This window comes from Rutilus rutilus (assembly GCF_951802725.1).
Source record: "Rutilus rutilus genome assembly, chromosome: 24".
Classification (NCBI taxonomy): Eukaryota; Metazoa; Chordata; class Actinopteri; order Cypriniformes; family Leuciscidae; genus Rutilus; species Rutilus rutilus.
The window spans coordinates 6,273,362-6,288,079 of NC_140228.1; the positions used below are offsets into that span (position 1 = coordinate 6,273,362).

The 14,718-nt window shown below is 36.4% G+C and overlaps 1 protein-coding gene across 1 annotated transcript in view; it reads right to left on the bottom strand.

Moving 5' to 3' along the window:
- The window catches only part of ccdc178 (coiled-coil domain containing 178), a 35,338-nt gene that overhangs the window by 19,690 nt on the left and 930 nt on the right, over positions 1 to 14,718 (bottom strand). Inside the window, exons 3-11 of the mRNA XM_084398806.1 lie at positions 12,245 to 12,381; positions 11,975 to 12,030; positions 11,667 to 11,725; positions 10,918 to 11,091; positions 9,188 to 9,408; positions 6,820 to 6,962; positions 5,998 to 6,151; positions 5,660 to 5,755; positions 4,871 to 5,007 (exon numbers count right to left, since the gene is read on the bottom strand). Of these exons, the coding sequence (XP_084254932.1) occupies positions 4,871 to 5,007; positions 5,660 to 5,755; positions 5,998 to 6,151; positions 6,820 to 6,962; positions 9,188 to 9,408; positions 10,918 to 11,091; positions 11,667 to 11,725; positions 11,975 to 12,030; positions 12,245 to 12,381 (1,177 nt within the window). The remainder of the gene's footprint in view (positions 1 to 4,870; positions 5,008 to 5,659; positions 5,756 to 5,997; positions 6,152 to 6,819; positions 6,963 to 9,187; positions 9,409 to 10,917; positions 11,092 to 11,666; positions 11,726 to 11,974; positions 12,031 to 12,244; positions 12,382 to 14,718) is intronic.

The window sequence follows — 14,718 nt, forward strand, 5'->3', positions numbered from 1 at the left end:
TCAACCAATCACATTGCAGTTGCTTCAATGCATTTAGGGGTGTGGTCCTGGTCAAGACAATCTCCTGAACTCCAAGCTGAATGTCAGAATGGGAAAGAAAGGTGATTTAAGCAATTTTGAGCGTGGTATGGTTGTTGGTGCCAGACGGGCCGGTCTGAGTATTTCACAATCTGCTCAGTTACTGGGATTTTCACGCACAACCATTTCTAGGGTTTACAAAGAATGGTGTGAAAAGGGAAAAACATCCAGTATGCGGCAGTCCTGTGGGCGAAAATGCCTTGTTGATGCTAGAGGTCAGAGGAGAATGGGCCGACTGATTCAAGCTGATAGAAGAGCAACTTTGACTGAAATAACCACTCGTTACAACCGAGGTATGCAGCAAAGCATTTGTGAAGCCACAACACGCACAACCTTGAGGCGGATGGGCTACAACAGCAGAAGACCCCACCGGGTACCACTCATCTCCACTACAAATAGGAAAAAGAGGCTACAATTTGCACAAGCTCACCAAAATTGGACAGTTGAAGACTGGAAAAATGTTGCCTGGTCTGATGAGTCTCGATTTCTGTTGAGACATTCAGATGGTAGAGTCAGAATTTGGCGTAAACAGAATGAGAACATGGATCCATCATGCCTTGTTACCACTGTGCAGGCTGGTGGTGGTGGTGTAATGGTGTGGGGGATGTTTTCTTGGCACACTTTAGGCCCCTTAGTGCCAATTGGGCATCGTTTAAATGCCACGGCCTACCTGAGCATTGTTTCTGACCATGTCCATCCCTTTATGACCACCATGTACCCATCCTCTGATGGCTACTTCCAGCAGGATAATGCACCATGTCACAAAGCTCACGAATCATTTCAAATTGGTTTCTTGAACATGACAATGAGTTCACTGTACTAAAATGGCCCCCACAGTCACCAGATCTCAACCCAATAGAGCATCTTTGGGATGTGGTGGAACGGGAGCTTCGTGCCCTGGATGTGCATCCCACAAATCTCCATCAACTGCAAGATGCTATCCTATCAATATGGGCCAACATTTCTAAAGAATGCTTTCAGCACCTTGTTGAATCAATGCCACGTAGAATTAAGGCAGTTCTGAAGGCGAAAGGGGGTCAAACACAGTATTAGTATGGTGTTCCTAATAATCCTTTAGGTGAGTGTACATACACATACACATATACACACACACACACACACACACACACACACACACACACACACACACACATATATATATATATTGCATATCATTGGGCCTATACAGCTCATGGTAATATCCATAAATTTCAATGTTTGATTATCTACCTTATATTTAACGTAAAAGAGCAGATGCGTGTCATCCATTTTTTTGTTATTTTAGCTTTGCAAAAACAGTCTGCTATGCAACTTGATATAGCAAACTGGTATTTGGTATTTGTAATCAAAAACACACTGGTTTGTAGCGCAAAATCTTCCTAGTTATTTAGGTTACCTATAGCGGCTAATGAAGTCTTGCACATTCACTGAATATAGCTTACTTCCGTATTGCAAAATAAGGTTGATAATGTATCTTTTGAACGCTTAATCATTTTGGTACTGCGTTGGGTTGGCGCTTGATGTCCAATGTAAAGTCCTGATCCTGACGCAAAACCAGTTAAGAAATCATTGTGTTAGTTCATGCTGTTGTGCTGCTTCACAGCATTTTCATTTTTAGAAGTAATGCCACACACACCTACACATTTTTAATGAAGTGGAATTAGAGTTGTTGCATGATTTCATGACATGATCTGCGGAACACAGATTCTGTGTTGATAATTAAAGAATCCAACACTCACACAACAGACCAATGAACCACAAGACATTTCCAGCACATTTCTCACAGTGTTGTCATTCGGGTCTCCATCTCCAACATGGAGCAGTTCAAGTTGGGAAGAATTACTATCCAGATATCATAGTTTCTCATGATGTGTTAGAGTTTCAGCTAAACGGCAACACATGAGCAAAACTGTTGGCTTGTGTGTGCAAACATATGGCCTTCATAGATCTTACGGAGGCAACGTCATTTGTCGTTGCCGTACCATGGACAGTTTAGGGGAAGTAACAACAACGGATTGTTTTTCATTTGGATCGATTTCAGTTATTACAGTTCAGTGAAAAATCTTGTTGTTGACCAATAAAATTAGGTTACTGTGCTTGACCTTTCTGTGTGCGTGAACTGTATAGACTGAGTATAATACTGTTTATTGCAGTTTACTAGCTTTTTATAATTCTACATAACTGTGCTATTAAATATACATTTTACAATAAAATATTGTATTCTGTATTTTACTAAGAAATAAATGCAGGCTTGGCCATTTTCTGTCATTACACAACAAATGACTGCAAAACACTGCAGACACAGCTAATTATTAGTGACAATTACTTGTATCCAAGAATATCATTTTAATTCAAAATAAAATGTTATCTAGGGTGTCCAAACGTCCTGTTTTCCCAGGACATGTCCTGTTTTCACGTCCTGTCCTGGCCGTCCTGGCTGTTTTTTATAAAGTGATGAAAATGTCCTGGTTTTCATTATTTTTCATTGGGCCATTAAGCGTGTACTTTAAATACATGCTTGCCTTTGCACACAAAACATATGAAACCGGCTTCGGCTTTGCCCCGTCTTGTTATAATCAGCGCGTTCCTCAATCCGCAGCGGCAAGCAGAGAGCACGTCAGAATACAGAGGCCTGTGTGTGTGTCTGTGTGTGTGTTTATCTCAGCCTCATTGGTCTGTCACTGCTCGTCAATGTCAGAATATTTGAAATGACCAATCAAATCAAAGTAGGCGGACTTTACGTTCAGAATTTTAGCAGCGTTACTCGACGCTTACCGTCAAGTGCGAGATAGCAAACAGCGTAAAAAAAAAAAAAAAGCCCAAATGCAGGGTTCTCAAGTCTCACGCATTGGCCATGAGACACACGCAATTCAACCAGTTCACACGCTCACACGCCACACCATGTATTTCTCACGCTGAAAAGGCAATGCCAACCAAGTTGTCCTGCAAGCTTTATATAACGTTGTGTACGAGGCGCACGCACACAAAGTGTGCACGCACACGCACCATACGTTCGTTACTAGGTAACCAACAACATCGCGCGAACGCGCTGGGTTTGTGCTGATGTAATGCATTGGTCAAAAAAAGTCAGCGTTAGTTTTTTTTTTTTCTGACAGACCAGCCCATGAAACACGTAGATCAGCGGCCCATTGGTTCTTTTCTTGATTGACACTGGGCTGGCCCAATCACAACTTTAAATGAGTGAGCGAGCGTGCAGCAGTGTCAGTTTGTTTCTGTCAAAATAGTCAGGCTATTGATAGTGAGGAGGATCAGGAGAGAGATGAGTGAGTGTAGAATCCGCGGTAAGCAGAACTACTTTCAAAACACTTAGGCCATGTCATGAGTGTAGGAACCCATAACCCAGTTACAGATTATTTCCACATCTGCATATTTGACGATTACCGCAATTCACTAGAAATTTAATGAGAGGCGTTTGTAAACCATGTTTTCCGCCAAAATAAAAGCTTGATGCAGTTTGCGTCAAAATAAAAGATCATGTGCTTATCTCTTTCAAGTATAGAAATAGGTACAAATCTAATTATGAAAGTTTCCTTTATTTTTTAGTGCATTTGTTTTTACAAAATATGGCTATTACTGTCATAGGATTAATATTATAACTATTATTATGTAGTAGTAATGTAAATAGACACAAGAGGTTTCAATTTTTCTTTGTTTAATTTGCACACTGAATATAGTTTGGAGCTTTTAATTTTGAACTCTCAAAGTGCACCAGATTGATGGATTTAACATTAAAATGCACAAAATGTTCTCACGGGGGGGCATGCCCCAAACCCATTTTTTGTCCCAGTCCAGCCCTGCTCTTGTGTACACACACACACACACAAACACACACCTTAATACTCTAATATGTAATTTGTTCACAATGTCCCACCACACAATAAATCATTATACCATTTCGACTAGACACATTCAAAATGCAAAAAGATTTGTTTTTCCAAACTGTTTGGAGCAATTTGTTATATTTTTGTATATTTGTAATTTGAAATATAACATTAAATAGTATATTTGATGTGATGAATTGCTCTGTCATTTATCAGATTTACCAATTGTTATCATTTCAATTTGTGCTGGTTATTTATAAACAATGGGTAAAATTGGGGGGCGGGGACAGGCGGGGACGGGCCTCCATTAGGGCTCCTCCCCTAACCGCATGTGATCTCACTCCAAGCTTTTGATAAAACTTGAGAACCCTGCAAATGTAAATTCACAGATGATTTACAGAGAAAATCCCCGTGTTTTCGTTTCGGTCGGGATCCGTGTAAAGCAGAATGCATGAACTGTAAAGCTGGCACATACGTGTCAGTGTCAAATAAAGGTGCTAGCGACCTAGAAGCCCACATAAAGAAAGTATAGGCTACAAGAGAACATCAGGAGGATTGAAATTGTTTTTTTACTGAAATAGTGTAGTAGATTTTTTTTATTTTAGTAGTAGATTTTTAACCTATGGCCATGAAAATAAATAGTGTCATGTAAAAGGTGTTAAAAGCTAAACTTAAAAAACATTTTTTTATAGTATTCTATTGTTGCGGGCCAAACATTGAATGGAAAGGATGTATTACTTTATGTATTAAAGTACAATAACATAGTTGCAAGGTTGTGAATGCATTTGTCAAGTATTTTTTTATGCATTCACCCCCCAACCACGCCCCCACCCTTAACCACGCCTACACCCCCCTAAACCACGCCCCCACCCATCGACCACGCCCCCGTCCTCTTTTCTGAAAACTAAAATATGGTCACCCTAATGTTATCTGTAGTTTATGGGACAAACCTTTGGTTGGTCTTTCTCTTGAAGTCTTCCATTTCCAAGGTTTGCTCTTTGTTTTTGTCTCGCAGGGTTGATAAGTCACATTGCTTTTGGCATAAGATTGCATTCAGTTCAGACACCTTTTCATCACCTTCAGGTTTCTGATAAACACAGTAAAGCCCATTATTTTTTAGTCTTTGTTTAAAGGCAACCACACAGAAGATCATAGATCACATTATATATAACTGCTTTCTAGCACACACACACACACACACACACACACACACACACACACACACACACACACACACACACACACACAAACCGACTGCCAGAAAGGGCCACTGATTGTTCTAGCACATAAGCATAAACTTATTTTCAGTTCATTTCATATTTCAAATCTATAACAGTCATGTGTCAAACATTCATGAAAACTAAAAAAAAATCACATAGCACCACCTATGGTCGAACTAAGTTTCCTGGAAAGTTTCTAAACTTTTCAGACTCAGTTTTGGCAGAACACCATCAAAAATGCAGGAAATACAAATTAAAAAGGAATGAGCAAACTGCGAAAGAAACAACTGAGCGCTCTGCGGCTCATTCACTCAAGCGTAGTGTAATTGTGAAATCAGGGCTTAGACAAAATGGAGGCTCTAAGAGAACAAACACGGCAGATCGGTGCAAGGAATCGTGGGCCTTTCCTGCCCTCCAGAGGACGTGAGGGTTGACATCTCCAACACGGCACATCATTTCACCTCTGATTTATATCATCTAAAATAACAAGCTGTGTCTCGAACAGGCTGTTATACTTACAGATGTTTGCATTTGGTTTTGAAGCTGCATTACTTCCTTATTCTTTATCATCAATATCTCCTCTTTTTCATCGATTTCTGCTTTTAATGTTCTGACCTGGAAAAAGGGTAAGTGTGAAATATATAAGTGTAATATTTGGAATCCAAAATGAACAAAAGCTCTTTCAGTGAACTGATTTTAAATAACGCATATTTAATATTGCAGTCAACGTGAGCTCATGATTGTTACATACAGAATATTCGGAAAAATTCACAATGTCTTCATAATATTTGAATATTCTAATTCAGATATCCTGTGAGCAAAGGTGTCAGGTGAACGTATTGTAAATGAATACTGACTTCATCACTGACGTCTGTTTCCTTCCTCTCAAACTGGTGCGTCTCTTTCACCAAGGCTTTGATTTGGCCGTCTCTCAATGTTAGTTTTTCTACCGACTCTTTAATTTTTCTGTGAAACACCTCACACTGTGACTGCAGCTGGCGTAACTCACTCCTGTAAGCAGAGAAAGAGACATGGTGTCATTCCCCTGCAATCAACTTTACACGTCGATATACTTCACACACTGCAGATGGAGGGCCGCAGCTACTCTATAAATGACACCAATTGTTCAATTGTTTTATCAGTATATCAAAAGTATCTACATGGTTTTAACTAAAGGAAATTGCATCAGCAAGTTATCACTTTGTTATTTGCATAATGTCAATATGTTTTTACAAGCAGAGGCTGGTTATACAAGACTAATCCTAAAAATCTATCAATCTAATGTAAAAATGGCTGATTCTAAGCAACATCTGACGGTTTTCCATGTGAAACATTTACAGAAATGAAACAATTCAAGGTGTCCGTTCATAAATGTGGGACGAAAGTATGGCATGGTTCAGCCTTTAATGAAGATAACATAAATTAGAATGTGTTAAATGTAATTTATAAAGTGTCTTACGTCAGTAGAATATGTTATAAAATGGTTGATTTTGCATAACATATTTTTGATATTGATATTATAACCTGCCTACAAAGTGATGGATTGGAATTAAATTCTGAAGACGGAGAGAACAGCATTTTAGTGACACCTTCTGTCTGGACTGATATAACACGCGTGCCGTTTACTGAAATAAAATACAGGCCTGATGTCGGTGTATAAATGACGAAAACAGACTCACAGTTTGTCACTTAGATGATTTCGCATCGTTTCAATTTCGTTGTTCATTTCTTCATTCTCAAAGTCTGCTTTGAATTCCTCCTCATTAAGCTCCAGCTGAAGACTCTTTAGCTTGTGGGAGATGTTTGAAAAAGACTCAGTGGCCTAGAGAAACATGTTTATGAAAAGATTTAACAGTCAGACAATGTTTATCATGGCATGGTCTGTAATAAAAAGATCTTTCATGCTTCATAACTGATCTCGTTTCCAGAAGTAAAAATCTCCCAGAACAGCCCATGAGCTCAGAGGTTGTTTGGCGGGTTTTAAAAGTCAGTGTTATTTCAACTTAAAATTATACATTTCTTGTGAAGTCTTGGGAAAACGATCCACCAATCAGTCAAGTCGTGGTTACCATGGAAATGGGCATTACAAATCATGTGATCGGTATACACACTTGAAAATTTCTAAAACTATTAAAAATCATAAAAATGTTTAAGTTAAATGAAATAAGGCTGAAATAAAATATAAATATAAATATTAGATAAACTTAAACATAGAAAATTAAATACAAAAAACTAAATACATATTTAAAAAAGAACAAAAATGATTAAAAATCTAATAAAAATGACAAAAACAAGACAAAATTACTCAAACTTAAAATGAAAATACAATGAAAATGTATAAAAATTATATATATATACTAGTGCTGTCAATCGATTAAAAACTTTAACTAGATTAATCACACATTTTTTCTGTGATTAATCGCAATTAATCGCAATAAAAAAAGAAATGTTTTTGTACGTTTTTAATATATTTTATAATGTAATAATTTCACAGTTAATCAAATTAATGTAGAAACAACATAAAGACAGTATATTTTAAATAATTTTTTAATGGCATCTTTTTATGAATGAAGGCCAGTATTACTGATATTAATACAGCTACTGATTTTTTTTTCTTACATTTATTAGGCTTCAAAAATATAACACTTTTTAATTTAAGTGAACTTAAAACAATGCTAACATAAACCCATAATAAATGTCATATTTATTCGTGCCCTTCCTGTCTTAACAGTTAGGAAATATACTGTAATAAAGTTATCAAAGTTATATGCAGTCTGCACTGCATAAACTATAAATTAAATAGTTAATCCTTATTAAAGCTACAAAAGTTATTTAGTCAACAGCAGTGAGTCATTTTCTCTGTTCCCTTTGTTCTTTAACTTTACTGACAGGAAGCTTTATTGGCTGCTGTCCCTTTAAGAGCAGACAGACACGCGGATCTCACCGTTTATATACCGTACTGTCTATGGATCTCACACGCGCGCCTCATTCTCTCGCAACTCTTCGTTCATTTTAGACTTTATATAAATCATTTAAGACTGCTCTTATGAGGATAATCGACAAAACTGACATTTTGGGATTGTTATTGTTAGTTCAAGCGCGAAAGAGAACTGGATTCTGGCGCCCTGTCTATGCATTGTGTGTGTGTGTGTGTGTGTGTCACATAAAGACATTCACAGACAGCGCTTTCTCTTTTGTCTTGCCGCGCTTGAAATGTTTAAAAGCATTTAAATGAATAAGAGCGTGATCATATAATGTAAAGCTAGCCAACGGATGGCAGAAAAGACGGATGCTGCGTTAATTGCGTTAAATATTTTAACACGTTAAACCAGACAAAAATTAATCGCATGCGTTAACGCGTTAACGTTGACAGCACTAATATATACACACACACATATATTCACACATATATTTTTTCAATAAAGAGTGCTAAGAATTTAGATGTAAAGTGCATTTCGAAATTGGAAAATTTCTTGTAGGGTATTCTTTTATGTGTAAATTAATCCACATACTATCCACATTTTTATTTTAGTATTATTTATTTACAAATTCATACAAATTTATTTATTTATTTTCAAAATAATATTAATATTTTGACATTTTATTCATATACACACACACACACACACATATATATATATATATATATATTAAATATATATATATATATATATATATATATATATATATATTAATAACATTTCAAAATATTAATATTATTTTGAAAATAAATAAATTAATTTGTATGAATTTGTAAATGTACACATTTTTTATAGTTAATTTACACATAAATAATACCATATAAGAAATTTTCCAATTTCGAAATGCACTTTACATCTAAATTCTACACTCTTTATTGAAAAATTCGAAGAAATACAAAGAAAATAAACGAGAAAAAAACCTGCACTGAAAAAGTGAGTGGTCACTGTTGCGCTCCTCTAGTACGTTTCAGACTCTTTCAGTTAGACTGACATCCCTTCTTTTGGTTGTCTCATTGATTTCAGGTCTTTCAAACAAGCCAACAAACAGGCAGCGCAGTAAACACACCTCACTTTGTGCTGTTCGGATCTGCTTGATGATTTCAGTCTCCAGCTGGAGTCTCTCGTTCACGAGCGGGCCGTGTTTCCTCATGAAATCGATATCCTCCTTCAGACGTCGGTTCAGCACCTCTGTGTTGGTCAGCCTGTCTCTCACCAGCGGCAGCTGATCTCTCCTCATCTTCAGTTGCCACGTCAGCTCAGCGATGTCCGTGCTGCAGGCTTCACGCTCTGACGGTGCAAATATAAGACAGACGAATGCGAAAAGTCAGGAATGGGGCATTATTTTGGAGAATAAACTCTTTAAAAGACCCTATAGCGTAAAGTTTTTGGGCTTTTAGTCCATCTCTGTTAGCTTGAGGTCATCTATATGCTTGTATACTGTTAAACAGTGTTGGGAGTTACGTAATCAGATTACTTTTTCAAGGAACTAGTAAAGTAACGCATTACTTTTAAATTTGCAACAAAATCTCTTTTTTAGAGTCACTTTTTAAAATAAGTAACACAAGTTACTTTGTTTTCCCATTTATTGACTGACACCTGCACTGATGTGCGGAGACGTCGTGTGCGCTGTGTAAATGTGATGGTTAGACTAAATCTGAGCAGGCATTTACTCCTCTCACTTGCACAAAAACACATTCAGTATTCCTCAAAATGAATCAAAACAGTGAAATGCAAACTCAGAATACTACGCAGACCTACAATTATTAAATGTTAAATAACGCAAATATACTTTATGTATTTAATCTCAATTTATTAACCTATATCATTGTTGCTGACCTTCGATGATCCAATTCAAACGTACTAATAAGCAAAAATGACTTTAGATAAACATCACATGTGTGTTTAAATTTTTTGTTTTTATTGCTGAATTAAGAGTGTTAAACTTTCTTCTTCTGTGATGCAGTATGGCAGCAGCTGAAAGGTTTGTTTGAGCTGCGCCCTCTACTGGACAGGTGTGAGTTTGCATTTCCTTCTGAGACTTATTCATTTCACTTCTGGTGTGAAAGGGCCTCTACATTTGACAAAAATATAACTTTTTTGTTATTAAAAAAACAAACAAGTAAGCCCAGCCCAGGTGAGAAAACGTAACGCAAAAGTAGCATAACACATTACTTTCCATTAAAAGTAACTAAAAGTAACACAATTAGTTACTTTTTAAGTGAGTAATGCGACAAATTGACAAAATAACTTTTTTTTAAATCATATACACACATTTAAAATGTACAGTCTTGCTCTTCCTGAAAAATGACCCTTGTTCATTAAAATGCTATATTAAATATGAATATAAATAACTATAATCTCCTCCCCCTAAAAATAAAGCCTAATGGCTATTTAAAAAAAAAAAGAAAAAAAGAAGGATTGTACTTATTAATATTTTGAATTAGTTTTAGTTTTACATTTTGTTTTGATTTTAGTTTTAATAATTTAATTGTGAGTGTTTAGACATCATTAGTTTTTATTTCACCTTTAGTTTTAGTCATTTCAGTACTTCATCTTAAACTAAACAAAAATGTGAAACTGTGACTTTGTAACTAATTGAACAAAAATTCTATTCTATTTTATTTCTATAAATTTTTTAATGAATGTAAATGATTTTAGTATTTATTGTTTTAGTTAATGCTAAAAACACTGCAACCAAGGAAATAATAGGGTTAATCGTGTTTTAAAGGGGTTTTATGACCTTATGAAAAACTGTTTCAACAACTATTGCGTGTCATGATCAACATCCAGTCTGACCTTTCTGCATTGCAATGGGAAACTCATTCTGCTTCCAGACACAGAGACTCTCCAGTTTCTCCAAAAGTTTCTTTGCTTTCTCCTTTTCTTCCTGTAGAGCCTTCTCTGCATCTCTCCGATCCAACTCAAGACGCTCGATCAAACTCATCACCTCCATCAGGACATCCTCACTATCTATTTACAATGACCAATGTTCAAAAACTCAAGTGTTAGCAAGTAACAAAGACATAACAAGTCCTAATATGTGCTTGTCCATACTGTTGTCATGTCCGTAGGACAGTGATACGGGATGAGGCATGTAGACGTTTGTTCATGTCAAGTCACATTTATTTATTTAGCGCTTTATACTGTACGATACAGACTGATTCAAAGCAGCTTCACATTAATAAAACAGGAAGATAACAGTGTTAATGCTGTAAAATTCATCAATTATGAAACAAATTCGATTTAAGCGGTAAAGCAGCTCTACAGAAGACAATAGTGTCATTATTCATCTCATTATGAAACAAGTTCAATTCAGCTACAAGCAGCTCGGCAGAAAACAAGTGTCCTTATTCCGCTCGAGTCAGTTCAATGTTGATTCAATTTAGTTCAATAACAGTGTCAATGTTGCAAAGTTAGTGTCATTATCCAGCTCAATATTTTAAATTTTTTGAATTACTGAATATTAATTGTCTTTTAAACCCCAAAAAGCAAAGCAAACTAAATGCATATTATAACAAAATATTAAAATGGAAGAATGTCATTACCTTGTACACAAAGCCCCATGCCTTCAATATGCAGCTTTGTGCTTCCTACCGCATTTTTGCTTTCAGTAGAAACACATGTAAAAACACAAAGGAAAAATACACAATTTAATCATAATAAGTTTTAATAATAGTAACAAATTAAACTATGAACTGGATTAGAAGTATTTTCTGATGATATGTCAGAGTCCACATACTTGTATAATGGGTATAAACCAATAAAGACTGCTGACCATAAGTGCTATCTTACTGTAAAAATTGTTCAAATTGATGTATGTGATGTGGAAAATCTATAATGCTTTATGGCTCACTTCCAAATGATGCTGTGGCTGTTTTCATGTGCAGTGTCATGCTGAGCATTATCACCCTAGAAGACAAGAGACATTCATTATTCAGTCATTATGTAATATGAGAGCAGAGAAAATAACATGTGATTCAATCCATATAACTGCGAGCTCAATCTGGGTTTGATCTGGGTGGCATTGGTTTTGCATTATTGTGTTTGGTGTCTTAGTTTGCATATAAAATAATGCCCGATATTAAATAATAAAGTCCATCATCGGGTTATGTTTTGATTTTACCTGCTGGCCCCATTTTTCCAGTTTGGTCTGCAGTTCCTGAATGTGACAAACTGCTTTGTTCACACATGGTGTTGGAGTGTTAACCAGAGCACAGCTGCGACGCCTACTGGAGCAAACCGTCTGCAGCTTTCCCTGCTCTGAAACACAGAACTCACTTTGATCACAGAGATCAAGAAGATCTCGCATTGCACCATATACACTGAAACCTTAAAGTTGGGATGAAACGGAAATTGTGATATGTGACCCTGGACCACAAAACCAGTCACATGGGTCAATTTTCTGAAATTGAGATTTATAGATAATCTGAAAGCTGCATAAATAAGCTTTACATTGATGTATGGTTTGTTAGGATAGGACAATATTTGGTCGAGATAAACCTATTTGAAAATCTGGATTCTGAGGGTGCAAAAAAATCCAAACATTGAGAAAATCGCCTTTAAAGTTGTCCATTTGTGTCGTGATTGTGCTGGATTCACTCACAAAAATAAATGTTTTATGTATTTATGCTTGGAAATTTACAAAATATCTTTATGGAACATGATCTTTACTTAATATCCTCATGAATTTTGGCATAAAAAAAAAATCGATAATTTTGACCCATACAATGTATTGTTGGCTATTGCCACAAATATACCCGTGCGACATGTGACTGGTTTTGTGATCCAGGGTCACATATAGTCTTTTCTTTCCTATTGTTTTTTCCATGGGGAATTGATTGGATGCTTGTGGTTTGCTATTGGTCGACTTCATGTGAGTGACAGGTTGCCCCGCCCTCTCGGCAGTAAACGCATCATCAGAGAAGAGATGTTGTTACAAGAGGGAGGGGAAGTTATTTTGATTAATGTTTATAAGGGCACATGAATTAAAAAAAAAAAGATTATGATGTGCAGATTGTGAACTGATAAATGAATTATAATAAATACTCCAATATTCCAAACAAAGCAAGAATTGTCCATTTTGATTTCATGATAACTTTAAGGTCAACATGAAATGCCATGCACAACCCATTTTATGTCCATAATCTGATGCATTTTTGAGTGAAACAGCATATATTCAATAAAGGATGGCCTTTTTATCCAACTGGAGAGTGATGAAAAACTACAAAGACGATTTGTTTTTCATTTAGAATAATGCAGATGGAAGAATTGTTCAAAATTAGGGGGTTAGGGTTAGTTCACCCAAATATTTTAATTATCCCATAATGTACTCACCCTCAAGCCGTTCTAGGTATGCATGACTTTCTTCTTTCAGTCAAACACAGTCGGAGTTATATTAAAAAATATACTGGCTCTTACAAGCTTTATAATGGGAGTGAATGGTACCTGAGATTTTGAAGCATCAAAAAAGTGCATCCATCCATCATAAAAGTAATCCATACGGCTCCAGGGGGGTTAATAAAGGTTTTCTGAAGTGAAGTCATGCGTTTTTGTAAGAAAAATATCCATATTTACAACTTTAAACTATAATCATTGGCTTCCGGTAATGGTTGTACGTCTAGTTCTGGGGGAAGAGTGACCTCTGACTCGACACATTATGTATTGATAAACACGGAAGCGCAGAGGATAGAGCAAAACAATACACCTGTCACGAATTAGAAGCCTAAAATGAGATTTTTTTAAAGGTTGTATCAGTGACTTAAGGCCCAACATTTTTTTTATCACATTCATCTAATCTTTCCTGACGATCCGCTAGCTGCCCGCCCCATAAGCATGCCGTCAAAAAAACGCGTCTCTGTAGGCAGCCTAGGCTCTGAGATCTGCACACAAAAACAATTGGTTTCACCAACCACTCAAAACCAAAACAAATAGTGTTCCAACCAATCACCGACAGGGGGAGGGTGTTGTGAGGTTTTGAGCCAGCTTCTTCTTCAGCTCCGACTTCGCGTGCAGCCGCGCACGAGCACAAAACGATGAATGTGATAAAAAAAAGGCGAGAGGCGTGTTCTCTCACCTAAGTTTACGCTACTTCTACATCATACGTCATGGATCGGGTCAGAGGTCACTCTTCCCCCAGAACTAGACTTGTGTACGGCCGTTACCAGAAGCCATTGATCATAGTATATAAATTTAAAAATATGAATATTTTTCTTACAAAGACGCATCGCTTCGCTTCAGAAGGCCTTTATTAACCCCCTGGAGTCCTATGGATTACTTTTATGATGGATGGATGTGCTTTTTGGGGTTTCAAAAACCAAGGTGCCATTTACTACCATTATAAAGCTTGGAAGAGCCAGGATATTTATGAATATAATTCTGATTGTGTTTGTCTGAAGTCATATAGGCCTACACCTAGGCTGGCTTAAGGATGAGTAAATTATGGGATAATTTTTATTTTTGGGTGAAATAACCCTTTAAGACAGTAAATAGGGACATTTAGATTTAATGTTGTCTTTAACAATGGGGGAAAAATGGAAATACAACTTTTTGGAGCACATTGTAACACATTTTTACAGTATCCTCCATGTATATGTGCTT